Source organism: Pyrus communis, chromosome 17 (assembly GCF_041283825.1).
Source record: "Pyrus communis isolate YQ-2024b chromosome 17, ASM4128382v1, whole genome shotgun sequence".
Taxonomy (NCBI): domain Eukaryota; kingdom Viridiplantae; phylum Streptophyta; class Magnoliopsida; order Rosales; family Rosaceae; genus Pyrus; species Pyrus communis.
Genome location: NC_142581.1, coordinates 23,526,431 through 23,549,752, shown reverse-complemented (window position 1 = coordinate 23,549,752; position 23,322 = coordinate 23,526,431). Strand labels below are relative to the sequence as shown.

The 23,322-nt window shown below is 36.7% G+C and overlaps 3 protein-coding genes, 1 long non-coding RNA gene and 1 pseudogene across 4 annotated transcripts; 2 read left to right on the top strand and 3 right to left on the bottom strand.

The window, feature by feature from the left end:
- The first annotated feature begins 5,889 nt into the window (after nt 1–5,889).
- On the top strand, nt 5,890–8,222 carry PLMT (phospholipid N-methyltransferase). Its single transcript, XM_068446857.2, has 2 exons — nt 5,890–6,226; nt 7,774–8,222. The coding sequence occupies exons 1-2, from the start codon at nt 5,982–5,984 to the stop codon at nt 8,021–8,023; spliced, it is 495 nt and encodes a 164-aa protein (XP_068302958.2). The 5' UTR covers nt 5,890–5,981; the 3' UTR covers nt 8,024–8,222.
- Nucleotides 8,223–9,119: 897 nt separating this feature from the next.
- Nucleotides 9,120–13,198, bottom strand: PNSB1 (NDH-dependent cyclic electron flow 1). Its single transcript, XM_068446856.2, has 6 exons — nt 11,565–13,198; nt 10,793–10,983; nt 10,331–10,588; nt 10,027–10,132; nt 9,610–9,695; nt 9,120–9,424 (listed from the first exon to the last, which is right to left on the bottom strand). Exons 1-6 carry the CDS (start codon nt 12,147–12,149, stop codon nt 9,259–9,261), a joined length of 1,392 nt encoding a protein of 463 aa, XP_068302957.2. The 5' UTR covers nt 12,150–13,198; the 3' UTR covers nt 9,120–9,258.
- A 3,296-nt stretch (nt 13,199–16,494) lies between these two features.
- On the bottom strand, nt 16,495–16,927 carry LOC137708930 (cyclin-B1-2-like; annotated as a pseudogene).
- A 1,554-nt stretch (nt 16,928–18,481) lies between these two features.
- On the top strand, nt 18,482–19,935 carry LOC148689640 (uncharacterized). The gene is made up of 2 exons (XR_015958822.1): nt 18,482–18,854; nt 19,376–19,935. It is a non-coding gene; the product is annotated as an uncharacterized LOC148689640 (long non-coding RNA).
- A 283-nt stretch (nt 19,936–20,218) lies between these two features.
- Nucleotides 20,219–22,904, bottom strand: WRKY40 (WRKY DNA-binding protein 40). Its single transcript, XM_068447872.2, has 5 exons — nt 22,455–22,904; nt 22,261–22,329; nt 21,447–21,791; nt 21,226–21,342; nt 20,219–21,100 (listed from the first exon to the last, which is right to left on the bottom strand). Exons 1-5 carry the CDS (start codon nt 22,533–22,535, stop codon nt 20,750–20,752), a joined length of 963 nt encoding a protein of 320 aa, XP_068303973.2. The 5' UTR covers nt 22,536–22,904; the 3' UTR covers nt 20,219–20,749.
- Nucleotides 22,905–23,322: the final 418 nt, after the last annotated feature.

Sequence of the window (23,322 nt, the reverse complement as noted above, 5' to 3'; positions counted from 1 at the left end):
AAAAATGAATAATTACATATGGATGGGAGTAATATGAGGCAGACCATAAAATTAAATCATATTTATAAAACATATAACGTGATTATTAATGATTGAATTATTACTTAAGTATTGATTAACATATATAGTTTGTATTAATAACCCATCACATGATTTACAAATTTGTTCTAAAAAGTGAGAATGCTAAGGGGACTCTTTCAAAAGTGAGACTCTTCATGAACCCTCTGTCACCTCAAAGTTTAACGTCAATCCTTGTACAATCATTATAAAATAATGTGCCAAAAACATGAGGTGACAGAGAGTCTAGGGAGAGCCTCAGTATTGAAAGAGTCCTTTAGCATTTCTCTTAAAAAATTGATCTACTTAGCATTACTCATATAGATAAGTCATCTGTTGCATGTTGTCTAATATCTTAATGTATAGAGTATTGAATTTTTAATTATACGTTCCGAATTCGAAACTCCCCCTCATCTAAATTATGTAATAGTTTCGATTTTTTTTTTTTTTTCCTTAATGTATTCAATACCGTCAATAGTCGGTATAGGTGGGAATGTTTCTTTAATTTGGAGTAGTCTTACGGACAGGCCATGATTGGTGGGCCAGGATAGTGTATATTACTTTTTTTTTTTATTGGATTATTTGACAGTGCAGGTTCACACTTCACATGTTTGGTCTTCATCACTCCGTGTACACATGGCACTGACAAGTGAGATTCCTGTTTTTTCAATCATTCCCATTTGTGAACTTAGAATATTCAACTCTCATCCTAATTTTTCTATGTATTAATCACTTTTGTGTTAGTATGACCAAATAATAAGTACCAACTTTTACGTAATTAGTCTACGTATATGCGTTCTGTCAATCTGGAATGAGTTCACCCCGAGTAGTTAGGGTCTTCTTTTTCTAACATATACTGTGTCTCGAATTTAGATAAGTGTATTGTATATTGTGAATAAGTACTGATTTGGTACTGATATGCTTTCATAAAAAATGAGTATAAAAAAAGTTGAGCTAAAAAAAGTGTTTGGTAAACATTTAAAAATAACTTATTTTCACAGTTTTAGGTGAAAAAAAGCTGAAAACGTGAAGCAGTAAAAATGAGCTTATTTTCACAGCACAACAAAAGTAATTTTTATTTTTATTTTCAAAGCACAGTAATACTAAACCAGCTCTAAATCGAACGTAAGTATTTAGGAGGCACATTCAAAACCTGCATGTCTAAATCATTCATGAGTTATCTATTTTTAAGATTAGAATTGAATAATATTCCAAAAGAAACAATTCTTGTTTTGTTACGAGGAAAAACTTCATCTTCAAAGTTGGCACTGACAGAAGTAAAACAAATTTCATGAATTAGATGGTTTATGAATTTGTGTTGATTCATGTATCCCTTTAGTGATTCCTGTATATATGTTTTAAGTTCATGCACTCTTCAAGAAAAGAGAATCATTTTTATTTTATTTTTAAAATTTTGATGATTCGGATGAAATGAAAAAGAAAAAGAACCTGTTTTTGTGTATTTTCCAATAGGAGCTTACAAGTTGATAAATTCTAATGCCCAACAATCACATCACATGGTTGTGTGACTGCATACACAAATTTGTGCTCATGTATTAGAAATTTAATTTCTAGTTAAATTGCTTGTGAAAGAGGCTACTTGAGGCTGACAATACACAAGAATTTCCCCTACCGAGTCATGCGTGGAGTGTACATATGCATGACCTTAATCCTTAGGGTAGGTGTCACATCTAAGGGACGGCCTCACTTTAAAGGCATAATAAATAGCAACTCTAGAAGCCTTCAAATTATGGACAGTTCACACGCGCATAGAGAGGACATGCGCCGTGTTCTTTTCATGATATGGAAAAGGAAGAAGAAGAAAGAAATGAGGTTATGGCCTACGGTTGGTGCAATGTTGCTATTGTGGTCATGTCGTCTACTGCACACAGTTTGCTTTTGTATGCTTAGCATATAGTGGCAGTGAGTGAGCTAACAGAACATGGATGGTGGTGGTTCGTGGGACCTGTCCACCAGATCCATATGGGAGGAGGGAGATATCATGGTGGCATTTTGATGGGGGATGGGATATATCCTTTCACCTCTCACAAATCTTTCTTAATTTTGTAGCGTCAAATAGAAAAAATTGAAGATGATCAAGCTATCTTCAACCGAAGGAGGGCCAGATGGCTCTCTTTAACCCTATAACCCTTCAAGAAATTATATTTTAATGAACAACGTCAGACCATATTTCATACCATCACCAACTGAAGGGATCAAGGGGCCATAGGCAAACATAACCCTGTGACAAAAAATCATCTCCAACCAAGGGGGCCAAAAGGTCATAGGCCAAACATAATTTATTATTTTAATTGAATTATTATAGTTAATTAAATTAAAATACCATATTAAAATAAGATTTTCAGATATATTGGAAGATTATTGAAAGAGGTGGCCATTTGAAAAATTATTGAAAAAATTGAAGGAAAAATTATTGGAAGAGAATAGAATGTGAAGAATTGAAATAAAATTAGGTAAGATAGTATGGAATGATGAAAAATACGTGAGAAATGGTGTAGGAAAAAAATTACATTTTTTTTTTAAATTCGTTCAAAAAAAAAAAAGTGGGCTGGGCTCTTCAAGCTAGCTGGCTAGCTGGAGATGGCCAGCTCGCTGACTTGATTCGGTGGTTTTGGCCCGGTGTGGCCCACAAGCCCTTTCGCCTAGCCTTCGGTTGGAGACGGTTATTGTGTCATTTTGAGCTATTTTTAGCCCTATAACCCTTTGGCCGGATCGATTGGAGATGGCCTCAAAGAACCAAATTAACAAGAGGCGTGTGAGAGTTAAAAATGAGCATGCGGATAGAACTACCGAGTATTTTCTTTGAGGCACCATGCCTCCATAAGTTACGGATTTTGTAATTATCTCATATTTTAGAAAATGAAAAAGAAAATGATCCATCTCATATTTTTATTTGGTTTTTTATGCTGAAAAGAAATATATTTATTTGTTGTGTTATGTGTGTTTGTTGCAATTATGCATTTATAACAAGAGTTTCTTCCGACTAAAAGTCAGTACGTTTATCAATAATTCATGGTCTTGTATCTTTGAAATTAATAATAAAAGTTGAGATTAAAACACGGGTGTTTGTTGCATCAGAGAGACTTGGTTTGGACTAATTGCAGGACTAATTTGAATAAACTTGGCATGGTCTTATTTAAGGCTCGCATTTTAAATGGCTTAAAATGTATCATGTAAGTGAGGGTCTAATGCTAGTACATCTAGTTTTTTAATTAACTTCATGTTTTGTCCAGGATTAGATTGGTCTAAACAATCAAGCACTCTTAAAACACATTTATTTATTCTCCACTCTTCCTATCAAATTTAAAAATAAGTGATCATGCATTATTTGGTCACCCAATAACCAAGAAAATATCTGTCTTGTAACATAATGTCGAAGAGAAAAAAAAAAAAAAAAAAGAAGTTATGCAATTATAATATGTTGTAGGGATGGAGAGGCCAAAAAAAAGTAGAAGGCAACAAGATGGGGCAGGTTCGATATGTCAGTTCCCATTGTGGTAACAAAAAATCAACGCCCATGAGGGGACGACACATGAACTGACCTTGATTGACGAACTGCCTTTAAGAGTAATTCCGTCGGGAAACAAATAGACCAGCACCCAGCCAAATTATTGACCCGGCACCCAGCCATTCCACTCCAGTCCAACAGATAGGCTAGCACCCAGCCCAAGTTGGTCTCCACGCCAGCCCAAAATTGACAGAACCATGGACTGCCCCGTATAATGTCAACAAGCTGAAATCCTAATATTAAAAAATAGCCTAGTACTCTTCTTTTCTTCTTCTGTAAAACGCTATGAGTGTGGCGGTGTTGGGAAGAAGCTTCATTCTTTCAAATAAGTACTGCTTGACCAAGTAGCCCAACACAGACACATACCTAGAAGGCAAAAGCATCGACTCTGCGAACGACTCGGCGAAGGATTTGAAGGTGAAACGGTCTGATTTGGGGAAAGTGGAAAGTGGGTACTTGGGGAGAATAGTTAAGGAGGTAGAGGGAGTGAGGGGAAGGTTTTGGTGGGGTTTGAACTGGTCGGTGGAGTAGAAGAGATGGCAGTGGTGGTGGTACTGCCGTGGATCTAAAGAGAAAGAGAGCGAAACAGTTGCAGCCATGAAAGCAGATGAGAAAGCAAAACAGTTGCTCAATGTTTACTTGCTTGCTTGTCAGAAATTAAAAATAATAATATTTTAATAAAATTGACTAGGCTATTTTTTTTAAGGATTGAGATGCATTTGATCTATTACTGTTCATTGAGTGGATTAAATGGGCTGAGTGCTAACACATTTTTTTAGAGGTGGAACTGCTCTAAAACATTTGTGAGATTTCAAGCCTGGGCATGGAAGTATTAAGAATGGACGAGACACCACGTCCAGAATCTCGCTCGACAGTGGAGACAACTCTATTGTGCTAACATGTTAGACAAACCAGTGACGAATTCAAGATTTAAATTTTGGGGGTCCTCAAAAAAAAAAAATGTACACGAAAAATTGAATTGAGCGACGCGAGGTGAGCGGCTAAAGGCGATAGACTGGGTGGTGACGGCACAGCAACAAGTGGTGGGGTTTGGGGTTAGGGTTGGGACTTGAAGTTTGCATGTTTATAATGCAAGACAGCCTCTACTAAGTCTTTATTTACAAGGGTTGAAAGTTTCCTATATCCAACAATGAGTGTAAAGCTTTTTGAACCCAAAAAAAAAAAAAAAAAAAAGAGTCCTTTCTCAATTTTTCTCTATTAATTTTTGGTTATTATAAATAAAATGTCAACTAAGTGGGATTAATCCTTTTAGATTTGATAGAGTAAATGATTCCACGTGGATCCCTATGTGGATCCGCCTCTTGACACACCTCATACGTTGGATACGTGCATTGTTGGAAACATTTATTATTCATAGAGGCATGTGAGACTAACCTTCAACCGTTGAAGGAAAATGCTCTATTATATGTTATGATTCAAGAGTCTCTTGTCATAACACATGAACATGATTTAGGAGGTATGTTCCAAATCACATTCACAATAATGATATAGATAAGATAATCATAACGACTAATAGACATGATTAAACTGTCAACCTATCAATATGAACAAGAATATTGATATATAAAAGGACCTTATTACATCATAATTCCAACTGATTATGTTCTCCACTTTTTTTTGCTTAGCTTAGGTAGCCATGACATACTGCTAGGTATCACTCATGACTTATGTAAGTTCTAAAGATTAGCCATTTCTCACCATCGCACACTGCCTCGCTAATCAGAACTAATGGATCACATACCGTGTATGATAAAGATTGAAGAATACCATGGAATTAAGTAAAAGCAGTTAAAAATTCTAATTGTTTATGAATTATGGCTAGGATAAAATTAAAAGTTATCCAATCAAACAAATAAGTTTGAATTGGCCCTTAAGTTGGTTCGAGTTTCAGCACCCAACGAGCCTTGATCAATAAAGCCGACAAGTTAAACGGTTTAACTTAAAACTAAAATTCCCAAAGTCCCACTAACACTAGTGAGGTAATGTTAAGTTTTTTCCTTCGTTAGGGTTTTGTTTGGAGAAACTGGAGAAGCATTACTCTCCATTTTCTCTCAACCCTATGTCACTCATCTCCTCTTCTCATCTCTGCTTGGTTTTAATATCGAAGTTCAAAACTTCATATCTCTTTCCTCTAATATCGCTTGTATAAAAAAAAATAAAAAAATAAAAAAAAAATCCTTTTATGTGCTTTTGAAGATGCGATACCTCAAAGCCTGCTAAGTATCGGGCTGTAAACATGGGCCTGCCACCGACCTCGTAACCAATACAAACACACAAGAGCTCAGATTCGATGAGCCAGCCAGAGCCACCCATGAAAGGAATCGTTTTCCAGAGAAAGTGAGAGAAAATTAGGTGAGAAGGAGAAAAAAGAAAAATGGGGATAGTAGCAGCAATAGGAGTGCTTTCACCCTTCCCATTCTACTATTGGCTATGGAGTTACCCACAAACATGGGTAGAGCTGTGTGGGAAGGGGCGTGACCCATGCAAAGTGATGGCCTATGTGTCTCATTTCCTGAAGCTGATTCAGTTCCTTTCTCTTTTCTCGGTCTCTACCTTCTCTTGGCCTCCCCCTCTTTACTTCTGGCCCCTCATTGCCTTTGGCCAGTTCCTCAACTTCAGGTTAGTCCTTTTTATAGATGTTTTATTTGTTGTTTTGAGACATGGGTACTTCCCAGTTTTCAGTTTTATTTGGATGTGTTTTTATGTTATGGAATTTGGGTTCATTGATTAGGTAGTCGGCGTGGTGAGCTTTTAATTGTTTGATTAGTCAATTGATTTACATGTCCTGAATCTGTATGACACTAAGTTGGATTGATAAATTCTTTCTAATCATGCTTAATTAGTTCATGTTCTAGAACTGATGGACTTGAGGGAAAATGGTTTTCATTTTTCATGTTGGTCATAGTTATATGTCATGCTGCACAGCTGCAGGCTATGGTAGTTTGGCTGCTCTTAAACTGATTATCTCTTTTGGGTATTGGCGACGCGTATAGTTTTCATGGAGGATGTGGAGAACAGGGTGCATTTTAATCCAAAGGAAATGTGGTGCAGCTCGTATTTTGTGATGCTAGTATAGATACACTGATGTGAGATCTGTCATCATTGCTATGAATATCCTTTTTCAAATTGTACTTAAATGTTAACGGGGCACATTGCAAGCCCATCTTTCGTATTCTGCATCTATAGACGGGTCTTCCTAGTTAATGGGAAACGAGGCGCTTATAGGTAGAAATCCTGACAGAGGAAAAAGATGCATTGAATGTATGAAATCATATAATTCATAGGAGTGAAATTATTTTACTTCATGGTGTAATGGGAAAAGGAAGAGTGGGATTGAGACAAAAATAATGTCTGTTAGAAAAATTAATGTGCTAGAACTGGTGTTTAGTTCATCGCCCCTAGCTTGATGTCTAGTTCCTTTTGATGTTCCCTTGGTGTATTCCGTCATGGTAAACATCTGGTTGATTGAACCTCAAATAATTTGTGTTAACATCCTTGTTAGTTAAAACTTTAAGGTAATTTTTATGTTCCCTATCCCAATGGAGCAAAGAGGGAGATAAGGAGAAGAGAGTACTGAGTTTCTTCTTGTCAAAATTATTCTTGACTATAATGATAAATAGGGCATTGCAAACCTTTACCACCACTTGATAAACTATTTCAGCTTTTTGTTCTGAAATTTCTGTTGATAACAACATGCTTTTGCATTTCAACCAAATAATTGGAGCAAATTGGAGCACACCGGTGCTGTATGCATTATTGTGCAGTCATCACACTGAAAATTATCTGCAGTAGTTGAAATAGATGAAGTCTGCAGAATGGGAAGCATAATGAGAATAAACCTAGGACCTTGTAAGATAGTCCCGACGGTGGACTTATTAATATTTCCATTGGATTTTAAGTACAATGAAAATGTGCTTGATATAATTGTAGCCTACGTTTCAGTTGTATGTGACAAGAACCAGAAGCGTTGAATGTTTAAAAGAACTTTGCGATCAATTTACTCTCTTAACCATTCAGTGTAACTGTGATTTATGTCAGACCAAGAGTTCTGCAGTTGGGGATTTGATTGTTCGCTTTTCTCTTTGATAAATCGATTGTTTGAAATATATAAGTGACAATTTGCATGCGTATCGTGGGTGACAGAATTTCCATTTGATTATTTGTAGGGTCTATCAGTTGCTCGGTGAATCTGGTACGTATTATGGAGTGCGTTTTGGGAAGAACATTCCCTGGGTGACAGAATTTCCATTTGGGTACGTAAAAGATCCTCAGTATGTGGGAAGCATTTTAAGTCTTTTTGCATGCGTATCGTGGGTACCATTTCAGTACATTTCGTTGTGGACGTTGGGTTATGTTGCAATGATATATTTGGAGTCGAAGGAAGATCCTGCAACTCGCGCAAAACCACGCTCATAATTCAACGTTCGAATTAGACCAGAGAATCAGAATCAGTCAAGATTCGAACATCAAATATTCTTCAATTGAGATTGCAGTGATTTTGTTGAATTTGGTTTTTGTATCCTTCGTAATATACTCTCTTTTCTTTTCTTTTGGAGAAGTGCTTGTATCCCTGATTTTTTCCCGAACAATTTCAATGGCATTACCGGTACCTAAATTGTTGAGTTAACCATGCCAACTACGATGATCACGGATGATTTCAACATGATAAGATGGGATGATGCATCCCTTTTCTTTGATCTGTTCTCTGTAAATTTTACGCACTCTCGTAATAACTTCTACTGTTATCTTATGACCTTGAAATCAATGACCTCAAGAAATTTTCAAAAGAAATTCTCGCTCATTTTTATTCGAACGTAGCGGAAAGTAGAGAAAACCCTTAGTCCAGCGTCTAAAACCGGGAACACAAGAATTGGAATCCAAAAGTCTGAAATTTGTGATGATATTAGCAGACAACTAGGCTGCTTTAGTCACTGCCAGCCTTGGTATCTCAATGGCATTTCAGGGTTGGCCCTTGCTCAAGAAACTGGGAATGTGATTTCATGTCAAATGACGTTAGAAACCCACCGAAAGCAGTCCCACTTGTGAAAAGAGCTGGAACGATGCACCTGCATTATCCACTTGTTTGAGCTGCAGTTCTTGCTGATGCTGGAACATGTGTTACTTGTGTAACTCAACAGGATGCTACTTTTGCGAGGAACTGATATGGAAAACCTTCAGCGCCAGATACCCGTACTCATGGAAGCAAGAACAGCCGATTGTCTCATAGCAACCAGCATTGTTGCTCGGACAGCAAGCTACAGAGGTGTGTAAACATCAAATGTGTTCTCAGAGTTCTGGAACAGGATGCCGGCCTAGTCCTTTTAGTTCAAGCTCACCGAACAATGTGAACCCGTCATCAGGAAAAGAACTGGTTCTGATGTTTTGTCCTCTCTTAATGTACCCTTATTGTAGGATTGTCCTTGAACTATTTTGGTGTGGGATTCATACTTGTGTATGGAATTCCCTTGTGCGTTTAAACGATTTGGGAATATGTTAACACTCAGAACGTCGATAGCAGAAAAAATATATCCTGATTTTATTAATCAACATTGGCTTAATGGACTGCTATACAAACTGGGGTAAAGATAACGTATTAAAACAACAAGAACAAAAGTAATTAAATCACCAATCAGGGTGAGCTGTAACCCCTTTTAGACTAGAGCTAGGGACACATTGAAAATTGGAAGTGCATTTTTAACAGCTTCAGTGTCAATGTCCTTTAACATTTTTGTCTTGGATGAAACAATAACACAGTTCTTCTCCTCTTCGTTGGGAACGAATAGTTTCCCCTTCTCTGCAGAGCCAAATAATGCAATGCTGCAAAACAATGACATTATGAGTTCAAGGGTATCAATATGTTTAGAATCAACTGATTTGAAAATCAAAATCCAATGGTGAGAAAAAATAGATCCCACGAAAAAAACGAAATGGAGAACATACGGATATGCTCAAACAAGTACTTATCTAACACAAGAAAACTAGTATTCACATATGTCATTTACCAGGGTTTTTGGCGTGCATTTGCCAGTTGAATAGCTGCGGTATTTGTAGTTATCACACCAGCCGAGTCATTGATAAGAGCGGCAAGCTAAAGAAGATAAAAAGGAAAGCCATTAGAAGTCGATCATGCTTCATTCATTGACTATTTTGCAGGCAAGGCCGCAAACGTCCTTGATAAAATTTAACCATTGCTCTGAATGAAAGAGGATTGAGATCACGAAACAAAAGTGGTTTCATTTTTCCAGCAGGAGACATTGGTAAGGTAAAGCACCGGAAAAGTATTTGTATGGCAGATGGTTTTCCAACCCATCCATCTCTTTACAATAATATTTACTCGAAAGTTTTGTATGTATAGTTCTCCAAGCTGTTTTGTTTTCGTGCAAAAAGTGTGGGAAATTAGTGAAGTAATTTATCCGTACCTGCCCAGGGGTTGTTATGAACACAATGCTGGTATCTTCTCCAACTATTTCCTCCACATTTTCCCTTTCCTTCTCATGTGGAATGACAAAAACTGGCCTAAATTCCCTGTCGGCATTAGAACAACAAATGCAGCTCTAGATCAATACTTACAAAAACTTCCTGGCCAACTATAAATTAAACATTCTCATTCAGTAGGGTCAATGCATATAAACTTTTATATTCCTTGTGTGTGTGTGTGTGTGTAGGTTTGTGTTGTATGTTTCTGGAAGAACCTTCAGAACGGAAATTCCATAAATTTCTTACCTTATACCGCGGACTATTGCAGCCCAAGTTTCGATGGGTAGCAAGCTATCACTATCCCCCTTAGACTGCATCGAGGCTTTTGAATCCGACTCCAACCCGTGAATCACAATATACTTTCCTTTATCTACACCTGCTTTCTTGTATTTTGACTCTACAGTCTGCTTTAGCTTCTTTGAAACTGATATTTTAAGCGGGGGCAAAGCTTGTCGTGGCACATCCCGCACAGGTCTCCCCAACCAATCCACCATCTGGTGATACCTAAATTGAAAATCACGTGTATAATTTTTCTAAATACAGAATTAGTGTCAAAACGCAGCGTAATAATTTTACCAATACTTGTTCCAGCTATCCCTGCAGAACAATTTTCTGCTTCAAATAAAAGCTCTCACTATGCATCCAAGGAGGTGATCATTTTTCCTAGGAAGTATCAAAATCATCTGTGTTGTATTATTATAAACTCACATGTTATACCCGCCTTCAGCGAGATTCATACCATTCGGTCTAAATGTTTCAGATAGAAACAATCCAGCTCCTGCAGCGTTTACATTTGGATAAATGTAGCTCACCCTCTCTCTGGCTGTTGTCATGAACAAAAATATTCCATGGCCGAGACCTGCTAGCTTGGTTGATAAGATCATGTCATAGTACCTACTCTGTGACAGTTAACGCAATTGGTTATAAATTTAAATCAAGTAGGAAACTCATTAAGTATGAAGTTTAACAAGATGAATCCCTTATGGCCAAAAACCAAGAGCATTCTCAAATAGGCACTTAATAATTTCGTTCCAGTTTACTCGAGTACGAAGCTGCCTTACTAAATCTTTAATTGCTCACATGCCTCGTTGCAGAAAAGAACTGTAAAGATCATTCTTGTCGATAAATTTCTTTGCATTATTGTTCTGTGATTCAAGAAGCTGGAATCATTCCGCTACTTTTGAAGTCGTTTGGATGCAAATTTGGAAAAACATTATCTTCTATCCAAGTAGTGAAACCCTTCTTGTATGAGAAGCCGAGTTTGTAAGGAAGACACTGAAAGAGAACATCTCCACGAACGATCGAAACTGCAACATTTTGAATCTTGAAAATGCAAATCCATTTTCTCGTTATCATTTTTATGAAAATATTCTCCAAAAACGTTACCAGACGGGCCCTAATCCTTTTACTTAACATAGAGATAAACGAATTGCCCAAATGATTTTAAAGAAGAATAATAGAGATATTTGCACCAACCAACCTTAAGGAGTCCAACCATGTCAGTATACTCAGCAGGCTCAGGAAAATGATCATCAGGATCATACACGTCAGCCCATCTCACATTCTTATTCAACTCATAAGCTTGCTTCCCTCTAGCCGAAGCCACCGCATCCACTTGCACGCCGGGATACCGGTCCTTAAGCAACTGAATTACCGGAAAAAACAGCAAATTCTCATACACACCACCAGAAACCACACAGCAGCACCTCCTAACATCCCCCCTCACTTTCAATGCCAGTGATGCCACTTCCACACTGTACCCCATTGGGAACTTCAAGAACCCGTATGGATTATCCGGGTTTTCGGGTGGCCTATCATCCTCGTCCTGCTTCCCGTCCGCGAAGAGGGATCCGTACTCCATGTCAGGGTCCTCCCCATCATCAAAAGGGTCGAGCCAGGGGTTCTTCTTCTTGGCATTTGTTTGAAGGTTAGGCCTTTTTGTGCAATGGGGGTGGTCCTGTGGGTTGAAAGACGAGAGCTTGGTGAAAAGGGTTGATGGGAATGAAGGTGCGTTGGTGAGAAATGGTGGGAAGGATTTGGGAAGCAGAGAAGTTGTAGTGGCCATGACTTAGGGCTGCCAAGTGCCAAGTTTGTTTCTGGTATTATTGTTAGGTTTAACCAGAGGACATATGAAGGTTGCCATTTGAATGTATGGAAGGTGGTTGGATAAGTGGCGCCCATTAGTTGGATAGGTGGGGTCTTTCTTTTGATCCTATTTATTCTTGCTCTTGGGAATTCTTAAAGGTGGTGCTATCCACATGTCAATTTTAATTTCTCATGCATTTTTTAGTTTTTTAATTTTTGACCTTTGAATTGGATGAAATGAAAAAGATTAATGGACAAAAATTAATAAGGATGTACAAAATAAAAAAGGTGTGTGAATAACATTACTTAATGAAATTTTACTCTGCAATGTGTACCGAATTTTCTCATGATTATAGTTTTTTCCCTAGTTACATACAAGACAAGAAATTACAAGGCAAAGTAAGGTAAAATTGCACATGATTGGTGAAATTATTCTCAACTTCCAATGAATCCACATTTTCTGCTCAATCTTGTTTAATCAACTCCCTCCCTTGGTGAAAGTAAGGTAAAATTGCACATGATTGGTGAAATTATTCTCAACTTCAATGCGTCATTCCAACCCCTAAACAATCTACCCAACAACAACCCACTTAAATGGCAAACCACCTGATGGTCGACTGCGAATCAGTGTGATGGCAGCTTTATCGCTGCTCGAATGAAACGGTTCTCCGACGTTTCTTCGCCCCTTCACATTGAAGCCCTAGCGGCTCGTGAAGGTCTTCTGTTGGCTGCGGAAAGGGGTTTTCTAAATTTTTCTCTTGATAGTGATTCACTCCTGATCATGAAGGCTTTGAACTTGTCTACTCCGGATCTCTCCCATGTGGGACCTGTGGTGGACGATACAAGGGATTTGCAACTCAAGATCAATGGAGCATTTGCTTCCCACACGTGCCAACAAGCAAACGAAGCTGCCCATCGTCTTGCTCACTACGCACTTACCAGCTCCATTAAGGTTTCTTGGTTTGAAGAACTTCCAGACATTTTACTTGATGTTTTGTTTATAGACTGTAATCCTTAAAGTGGCTAGATTTTTTCCTGGCCAGCTCCATTAAGGTTTCTTGGTTTGAAGAACTTCCAGACATTTTACTTGATGTTTTGTTTATAGACTGTAATCCTTAAAGTGGCTAGATTTTTTCCTGGCCAGCTTACAAAAAAAAAAAAAAAAAAAAAAAAAAAAAGAAAAGAAAAGACTCCCTCCCTTGACTTGTAACATTATGGAAATGAAGATTGAGGATATAATTCGTGGGTATTTAGGAAATGATCATAGAATTATATGTATATAACACCGATTAATTATAAGGAAAACTAACCAAAAAGACCTAAAAACTTTAAATTTTAACCAAAAACCACCTAATAATTTTATTTAATAGTTATGACAAAACTCAATATCAAACCAGCCCAACAAAATTAGCCCAAAAAAAGTAATTTATCGAACTTCCAATTTTGCCCTTAACGTCATGGCTTTCCCGTTTATTTGGTCCGTTTCGCGAGAGGAGAAAGGTATACAGATCTCAAATTTATTTCTCCGTGATGTCTGTAATTTTCTCTGTGATGTCTATAGATCTTCTGCTCCGTCAAATCAACGAGCTCCCATTTTACTTGATTCTTTGGTTTTCCAACTGACCAGGTAATTTTCTCTTCCAACTAAATTAAGATTCAACTCCTCTCTGTCTTCCCTCTCCAATTCCAACACACGCATCAACAACCACCAACTCTGAAAAATGGCAGTGGAAACCTGATGCATGTGATGAACAGATGCAGATTGCGCTTCGGAAAGAAGCGGAGATGTCGTTGTACGACCTAGATGACACGCCCTTACCGAATCTACCTTCCGCCGAAGAAACCTAGCGGAGTTGGATCATGGCCGCCGTTCCTAAGGTGCAAGAATTGCAAAGGGTGGCTTCTGGGCGTTCGGACGCTTACTTGCGTCTTCTGACTGTAAGGACATCCCTCCCGACCCCATCAATTTCCAGGATACTTTTGGGTAGATAGATATGAGAATTGATTTTCTATCTTATGTTTGATTGATGAGAAAATTGAGATTAATTAAGATAGGAAATAAAAGCTTTCACTATGTAGCATTCTTCAACTCCCAAGCCATTTGACACTGCCTTTGACAAACCTTTTAAAATCCCTTGCAAGTTCGCAACCCTTTGAAATCATCAAGTGCTATCTAGTTTTCTATGCATGTATAAATCTGTGTTTTGTTTCCTTAATTTTAATTTAGAACAGAGGATCAGATCGAACATGTGAGGTATAATACTATTATTTTATAGCTCTGCACTTTACTAACAAGTTTATTTTTTTCTTTCTTTCTTTTAGTTGAATTAAATATTACGTAATGGATTGATCTTGCTCAAAGTTTTGTCTAGCTTGGTAATTACAAATTTTAATTGTTCATGCAGGTACTACTTGTGCTACAATCTTGACCAAGGCTATTTATACCGATTGTCTTATTTTTTTCCCCTATATTTTTAATTTCATTCACCGTAAAAAGTTAAAAAATTGAAATGTTATTTCTCCACTCACTATTTTTTTATATGGTTATGTCTGAAACTGGACACGAGTACTATTTCTAAAACTAAACATGGATACTATATTATTTCTTAAATAGACTATTTCTGAAATTGAACACGGATACTAAACTATTTCTTAAATTGAATACTGACTATTTTTGAATACTAAACACGGGTACTATCACTATTTGTTAAATTGAACACTGATTATTTCTTAAATTGACCATTTATGAAACTAACACGGGTACTACACTATTTATTATTTATGAAACCACTATTTATTAAACTGGCTGACTGACTATTTATTAAACTGATACTGGTACTACACTATTTATTAAGTTGACTGACTATTTATAAAATTGACACATGTACTACACTATTTATTAAACTCATTATTTATGAAACTGACGCGGGTACTACACTATTTATTAAACTAACTGACTATTTATGAAACTGACGCGGGTACTACACTATTTATTAAACTAACTGACTATTTATGAAACTGACACAAGTACTACACTATTTATTAAACTGACTGACTATTTATGAAACTTAATACTGATTATTTATGAAACTAACACAGGTACTACGCTATTTATTAAACTCACTATGTATAAAACTGACACGGGTACTACATTATTTATTAAACTGACTGACTATTTATGAAACTTAATACTGATTATTTATGAAACTAACACGGGTACTACGCTATTTATTAAACTCACTATTTATAAAACTAACATGGGTACTACACTATTTATTAAATTGACTTACTATTTATAAAACTAACACAGGTACTACACTATTTATTAAATTGACTGACTATTTATGAAACTGACACATGTACTACACTATTTATTAAACTGACTGACTATTTATGAAACTGACATGGGTACTACATTATTTATTAAACTGACTGACTATTTATGAAAATGACACAGGTACTACACTATTATTAAATTGACTGACTATTTATGAAACTGAATGCTGACTATTTTTATAAATTGGAGTTCATGCATGTTTGTGTGCCTTTCTAATTAATAGAGGATAATGCTAAAGAAAATCAAATTTTAAACTAAATTTGCAAACCAAATGATAAGCACATTAATTAATGCTTAATTAATAATTCAATCATCAACATTTACATCATTTGATTTACAAAATTTGGTAAAAATTTGGTCTTTATAGTATTAACAAATAGAAAACGAGTGTGTTAATAATTGATTGGCACATATATAATTAAGCATGCATGGTAAGGAAGGAAGAAGGTCGACTCGGGGCTCGGAGTACCAATCAGTGACAACCAACAGTACTTAAATCGAAGATAAATATTAGTTGTTGCCTCCAAATTCAACTTCAACTTCAACTTCAAATTCAAGAAGTACATCTAAAGAAGCTTAGTTAAAAGAATTTAGTTTTTTATTTTTCTTATTTTGTTTATATTATATTGTTATTTAAAAGAAGATTGAGGGAGAGGGATGTGGAACAAGGCACACAGAGATGGTGTCAGTCTCACAGACACGCATCAACCATGCATGGTACCTGCCAGTGCAGAGTTTAATAATTTATTAACTTTTCGATGAACAAATAAAAAGCTCAAATCCCATCTCTCTCTGCTGTACTTAATTGACTTTTACATCAATTGGGTTCTTGTTACTTGCATTTTTTTTTTGAAGTGCCAAATAGAGAAACTGTCATCGGTTGGAAGAAAGCCAATACCACAATATCAATGCCTGGACCTTTCAAATCACAGCGCGACAGACAATCACATTTTAAGAATAACATTGACAAGGTTACTAATCCTCTTCTTTAGGGAAGGAAGTCTACGAGGATCACATAAAGCTTGGGGATAACTTCCATTGAAAGCCCAAGGCGAACTTCCATTGCATGATGTGTCCACAAGCCGTAAGGTTTCAGATTCCCAGGGGGTCATTTAGGTAATCCTCAAAGCCAAAATCATCCAATCTTCCAGTCATAGCTTCTAAACCCAGCATTGAAGAAGGAATTGGTTTGGCAGGCCTTTAGAATCGAGAAGGGAATCCATCTTCAGTGGAAACGCACTTCCATAAGTGTACCCCAAGATTTTCGTATTTATCTGCTCTTGAGTTAACTTTGCCAATTCCAAAGCAGATTTGAGAGGGTGAGCGCCGATGAGGTCGCTCTTGTCACTGTGAAGTCCGAACCAAAGGGCGTTGTTTTGGATTCCTACGATTTGGTGCCTCGTTGTCTTCAGTGCCTCCATTTTGCTTTCTCTATTTGTACCTTTCCTCCTTCCTGTGTCTTTCATCTCGATTTGAATACCAAACACATTAATTTTTGTCTGGTGGATTAATGAGGTAGTGGCATACTTGTAAATAAAATGAAGTTTATTTGTAACATAATTAGATGACAGATTGGGTTCCGTTAGGGGCAAGGCCTAGAAAAAAAAATTATTTTGTTTTGGGCTTTTGGTTCAACCCATGTATGTTCAATGTTTGTAAGGTTTGGTATAGATTAGTCTTGTCTTTATGATTAAATATGAAGCCCCTTTGGTTAAAGAAAAGTGCATGGTGGTTTTTGGTTAAATTAAACTTAGTCCAAACCCTTTTCATTAAAACTCTCTTAATTATATGGGTTGCCAGGCTTGTTGTATGCTTCGGTCCGGACAAACTTTTTATTTTGATTTTTGAGAAAACCTCGACAGTACGAGGAAAATAAATTGATTAAAATGAAGAAAAAAAAAGTTGCACCTAGTAGGAGGGACAAAACCTTACCCCTCATAAAGTAAGAACAAGAAAAGAGCGGGGGCATACACCTTACCTCTCTTGAAAAAGAAAATATAAGAAAAAGGAGGACTAGACCCCAATCCTCTTGAAAAAAGAAAATACAAGAAAAAAAGGAAGTGGACATAGGGCCAAAGCTCTCTAAAATAAAACCTAAAATGTAAGAACCTACAAGTCTTATCCTTGATGGTCTCTTCCCTTGATTTTTTGAACAATTTGCCATCACTGAAGCTGCTTGCGGAGTTTCCATTCACTGCTTCATTCATGATATTGTTACTGTTGGTGGTGGTGTTGTGGCTGCTTTCAGACTTTCTTTTCTTTGAAATTGGGCTAAGCTCCTTCTCAGGGTTCTTGCTTATGTACTCCGACAGTTGGCTTCTCAAAGCATTGTAGTTCTCTCCCACCGTCAATATTTTGGTTAACTTTTTGTTCTCTACACTCACCGTCAATTCTTGTCTCTGTGAATCAAAGCCGATCATAAAACATTTTGGCCATGCAACCCAAGCATTTATACTTCATGATATCAAACTATATATGCTCTGAAGCCTCTGATACCATGTTAAGCTTTCAAATAGACGCTTCAGCTGCCTACTACTGATTAAGCATTTATATTTTATGGTAGCAAACTATGCTCATAGACCATCTCCAATGGTTGGGCTAAAAGCCAAATATTTTAGCCCGAAAAATTTAGCTTTTAGCCCAGAAACAACTTTTCTGCTCCAACCATTCTAGCCTAAAATTGTAGCCCGGGATTATTAAAGAATGAACTTAGGCTATTTTTTTTGTTAAATTATTATTTTTTAAATAAATATGTAGACTATCGTAAATTAATTTTATGAACATTTTAATCTAAAAAAATTTAAATTCCGATAAATATTGGGTGGAGTCCACTCCGATTTTTGGGCTAAATTTTGAGGGGAATTTGGTATTGGTTTAGCATTTAACATTTAGCCTAAATTTTCCCCTTGGGTTGGAGTGGGTTTGGGGGTTTTTGAGGGGTAATTTGGCTTTTAGCCCACCATTGGAATTGGTCTCGGTAATGCCATGTCTACACTTCTTAGAGATTGACTCCAGTTTTTGCGTAAAAGTCCTGCCGGACTTCCTGAAAACGATACCACTGCAGAATTTGGCAATCAATGATTGTAAAATTCTTGAAGAACACTGTAGAATGGGGATAGGAAAGGAGTGGGGCAAGATTCCTCACATCCCAAGTATCAAAATCAATTTCAAAAAACTTTCAATGAGATGGCCTTGAGTTCACAAATACATTGATTTATAGAAGAGAAGTTTCTGGACACTTTTCAACTACACCGCATGCTTGGTGAATTTTGCCAGCTAATGAAGGGAAACTGCAAAAATGTGACGCGCTTCAACTTTCAGTTCCACAAGCATCATCCTAGTGTTCTGGTAACCTCTCCTTCCTCTTACTCTACTTAATCCTGACATTTACTTACATGTTTAAATCTGTTTCCTACGTTTCCTTCTATGTTTGAAATAGTCGTGTAGTGTCAGACCTGAATTTTTTTCAAAATCACATTGGAGGATAATTTTATCGGTTTTGAAAAAACTTATTGTTAGTGTGCAATTGCCAAAATAGTGGAGAATATCTTCGGTAGGAGTAATCGAAAATTTTTATGTTATAGTTGTCATGAGTATGGTATTTAACTGTACTAAATAGAATAAGGGAATATTACCAAACTTATTTTACACCCTCATTGAATCTTTACTTTACTTTGAAACCTCTCAGTCTAGTCCTCAGTAAACGTTAATCTTTAAAGCATTTAAAAGTCACACCATACTTCTAGAACCAGTCATCATTTTTATGTCAAAGTAATTCATTTGCGCCGTCCTTATTATTTTGCTTTCCTAATTTTTTTTCATGTCATATGTATTCGTTACGTGTAGTTATTTTTGAATTAATTATGCAGAGTAAAAGCAAACAAAACTGTTATACATTGTACATTGAAGCAAAATAGATGGTGATAATTGTTCTAAACCAGACATCTATTGAGGAAGTAAGTTATGGAATATTGATGGACATGGACAGACAAGTCAGTAGAAAATTTTGCCATGGACCTGGCCGTATCCTTTTGCTTGGTGAAATCATTAACTGATTCTGGTTACATTCAGTCAAGTTTCCATGGAGCTGGGGGAATTATCGTACCACCAGTTGCTTCCACTTCAGGAGTTTCATGGCAGAAGCAGTTGAAAGAGATGCAGTTTCGAGTCTAAAGGTGAACTGCGGGAGCCAACCCTAGCCACAATATCTATGGATATATGTATGAAGTCTTTAGGTACTCCAGTAGGCTGGAGTCATAGACTGCTCTTCTGTATATAAAACATGTTGAATCAATTCTGTTGGTTTATACGTATTATTATTAGTGAAGTTGTTTTTGTTATCAGCTTTCCTAGTTTAGCTCAACTGCCTCATTGTTTTCCCTATTTCTTTTGACTCAAAACTGCAATGGTAATGGTAGGCTATGTCAAAGACACTTTTCTCTTTTTGAAAGCCTCCTTTGTCTGTCATTGACCAAGAAATAAACACCGACTGACTGTCCGTTGTTGAATTCAATTAGGAAATGAATCTCATAATAGTCACAGTGGTTGAAACTCTTTCTGATCTAATTAGTTGAATACATCAAACATATGAACTCAAATTCCGTTTTGGCAACTCAAGCCCCTCTCTCTCTTGTTGGATTAATGATGAAATATTGTTGGTGCGGGAAAGTATATTTTGGTGCAGGAAAGATGAATGATGTTGGAAATTTGAGTTGCTACAGCAGAGATCTTGTATTTCTTATTTTCTTATGATTACAATTGATAAGCCAAAGGCTTTATAAAGAAAATAAAAAAGACGAGAGTTCTTACTAGACAACTGAACAGACATAGCTTAGGAACTTTAATACAATAACTTGCTAGAAATGTCTAAGACTCTTAACGTTAAAGTTCCTGGGAATAAGGAAGTGCATTGATTCCAACATCTCTATAGAAATATGGCCTATGCTAAATTTGATATACAACAAGTATAGAAAAATTTTAGGAGGAAAACTAGTAAAGCCAAAAGCCGTTTCTGCTCATTTTTACAATTATGCAGATCAATGCGTCTTAGCTGAACTAGTAGCCACTAAATAAGCTGCAAATTGCAGTCCAAGTTTCGAAGAAACCTTGCCCCTGAAGCGGATTGAATTAGAAAAGTTGTGTCCTTTTTTCCAGTTTGTATTTACAAATGCACCTAATCTTCAAAAACAGTCTAACAAGTGAAACACCAGTGCTCTTAATTGAAATTCACCATTTGGATGGTTTTAGTATGTATTGTGTTGAAGTATTCTTCCCGATATGGCTGTTGCAAGTGCTTTTGTGAAATCGGGATCCTTCGTCAAGGAAGAAGCCATCTGCTCAACCAAAAATTTGCGAACTTCGGGTGTTTCAGTTCTTGTTTTTGTGCTCTCGGCATCAGCAGTACTGGACTTGGATTTGGTCAAGTCAAGAGTAATTGTTGGTCCAGATGAACCGAGGGAGGTTGAGTAAGGGACCGATCCTATGGTCATGCGGTTTGAGCCCGATGTTGCTTCAATTTGGGAAGGGTTGGGGTGGTTGTGTTCACCTTCATAAGTTCCCACCAAAATAGTTTGGTCCTCAACACTTCTTTGAACCTGAAGAGAAAATTATGGAAAAAATTAACATTTAATTAATAAGAAAAATAAAAAGCAAATTTGACTCCGTCTATTTACAATAAGTTTTAAGCAAAAAGAAGGAAGGTTAGGGAATTTGGACTCACCTTCTTTTTGACAGGGCAGCTTGGAGCAAAAGAGCATTTGAAGTAAGCTCTAGGACAAGGATTATCCCTCGTAACTTTTTGGCCATATTTTCTCCATTGATATCCATCTTTCACAACCTAAAAAATGCGCATAAAATTCCTCAATACAACACCTTGAATAAATAAAATGAGTTCACTGTAAGTATGTGACATTGATTATGGATTGAGGACTAACTAATTACCAGGCTTGTTGTATCAGATGCTTCGGTCCGGACATAAATCCTTGAAACCTTTGCCTTGATGGTCTCTTCCCTTGGTTTCTTGAACGATTCGCCATCACTGGAGCTGCTTTCGGAGTTTCCATTCACTGCTCCATTCATCATATTGTTACTGTTGGTGTTGTTGTTGCTGCTTTCAGACTTTCTTTTCTTTGAAATTGGGCTAAGCTCCTTCTCTGGGTTCTTGCTCATGTACTCCAACAGTTGGCTTCTCAAAGCATTGTAGTTCTCTCCCATCACGGTTAACATTTCGGTTAGCTTCTTGTTCTCTGCACTCACCCTGTGCAATTCTTCCAATAGACGACCACTCTGTGAACCAAAGCAGATCATAAAACCTTTTAGCCATGCAACCCAAGTGTTTTATTTCATGATATCAAACTAAATATGCTCTGATACCATGTTAAGCTTTTCAAATAGCCACTTCAGCGACTTACTACTAATTAAGCATTTATATTACTTCGTAGCGAACCGTGCTCCTAGTCCTAGACACCTCAGCGGCCTACTAGTATATGTGTGTGTGTGTGTGTGTGTGTGTGTGTGTGTGTGTGTGTGTGTGTAATACTTATGTTTATATAAATGTATATTTAGATTTCATGTTTCAAGTGTTAAAGAGGTTGGATATCGAAGTTTTATAAGCCATAGATTGGTTCTTCCTAAAGAAAAAAATTGCGAAATAAGTAATAAAAAATATCCTTATAAGCCATGAGGGCAGGCCTTAATTGGCAACCACAAAACAAGAAGATAGAGAAGGTAAGGTGGAAAAAACTAAGAAACCAACCTCTTCTGTAGGGGAAAGCTGCCTCCCAAAGTCGATCGATATTTTGTTATGCACCTCTTGTTTAATAATCTGAAATTAATCAAAGTAAATATTAAAACTTCTATTAAGTTCATGAGCAACTTTTATAAACAATTAAGCAAAGTGATGTTAAGTGTAACTATATATTAGAGAGATTTTATTACATTTCGACTTACCGGAGTATCATCGAAAAGTCTGAGAGGCCTGGAATTAAGATCCAAGGAAGTATCATCATCATATGCAGCTGAATGGTCCATTTCCCTTGAAAGTAACGACACTAGTTCTTCCTTCCTTGAAATAATCCTCAAGAAATCTCTCAAGCTCTCAAGTTTGATCCAAATCTTGACCAAGTAGTTGTGTGGAACTGTCTGAGTTTTGCCAAATGAAAGGCAGATTATATATTATATAGAACCAGAAAAAGCTTTTCGTCCAGAAAAAAATAAAAAGAACCAGAAAAAGGTCTTTAGAGTTATAAGGAAACTGGGTCGAAAGAGAACGAGGGAGGGAGAGAGAGAGAGAGAGAGAGAGATGAGATGAGTAGTGTCAGTGAAGAGCTGGCATGAGATTTCAGTTGCATCTATATAGACTGGGTTTTGGCGTGCGTTTATAAGAAGAATATTATATAAAGGACTGCAAGTTGTACGACATATCGGTGGTCATGGAGTTCGAATTTCCTTCTACTTGATTTTTCTAGTCAAGCACGCCATATCAAAAATTAAATAAACCTTTGAATTGTGTTGTGTATGCTATTGAATTTTATTGAATTTTTTTTATTTTTATAATATTATTTTAGGAATAGTGAAAGGGCAATAGAAGTTCTATTTTGACCCGGATCTGCGTCCATACTATTATATAAGGTCTTACTTTTTTTGTTTTTCTAGTGGGGTTAGTGACTATCAATGAATAATATTATGGGCTTTGCTTTTCTGGCACGTTTAGAACTTTGAAGCATTTTTTCCACGTTACATGAATGTAGGTATTCTTTTTTGTATTCACATTGATGAAAAATGTATATATCTTTTTCTGTTTTTGTTTTGTAAGTCC

Coding starts and splice junctions, on each gene's coding strand:
- WRKY40 (XM_068447872.2), bottom strand. CDS start 22,535: ATGGACCATTCAGCTGCATATGATGATGATACTTCCTTGGATCTTAAT. Junction 22,330..22,454: donor GACTTTTCGATGATACTCCG/GTAAGTCGAAAT, acceptor GATTAATTTCAG/ATTATTAAACAAGAGGTGCA. Junction 21,101..21,225: donor GCTGCCCTGTCAAAAAGAAG/GTGAGTCCAAAT, acceptor TTTTCTCTTCAG/GTTCAAAGAAGTGTTGAGGA.
- PLMT (XM_068446857.2), top strand. CDS start 5,982: ATGGGGATAGTAGCAGCAATAGGAGTGCTTTCACCCTTCCCATTCTAC. Junction 6,227..7,773: donor GGCCAGTTCCTCAACTTCAG/GTTAGTCCTTTT, acceptor GATTATTTGTAG/GGTCTATCAGTTGCTCGGTG.
- PNSB1 (XM_068446856.2), bottom strand. CDS start 12,149: ATGGCCACTACAACTTCTCTGCTTCCCAAATCCTTCCCACCATTTCTC. Junction 10,589..10,792: donor GCTGAAGGCGGGTATAACAT/GTGAGTTTATAA, acceptor TTTTCAATTTAG/GTATCACCAGATGGTGGATT. Junction 10,133..10,330: donor GCAATAGTCCGCGGTATAAG/GTAAGAAATTTA, acceptor TAATGCCGACAG/GGAATTTAGGCCAGTTTTTG.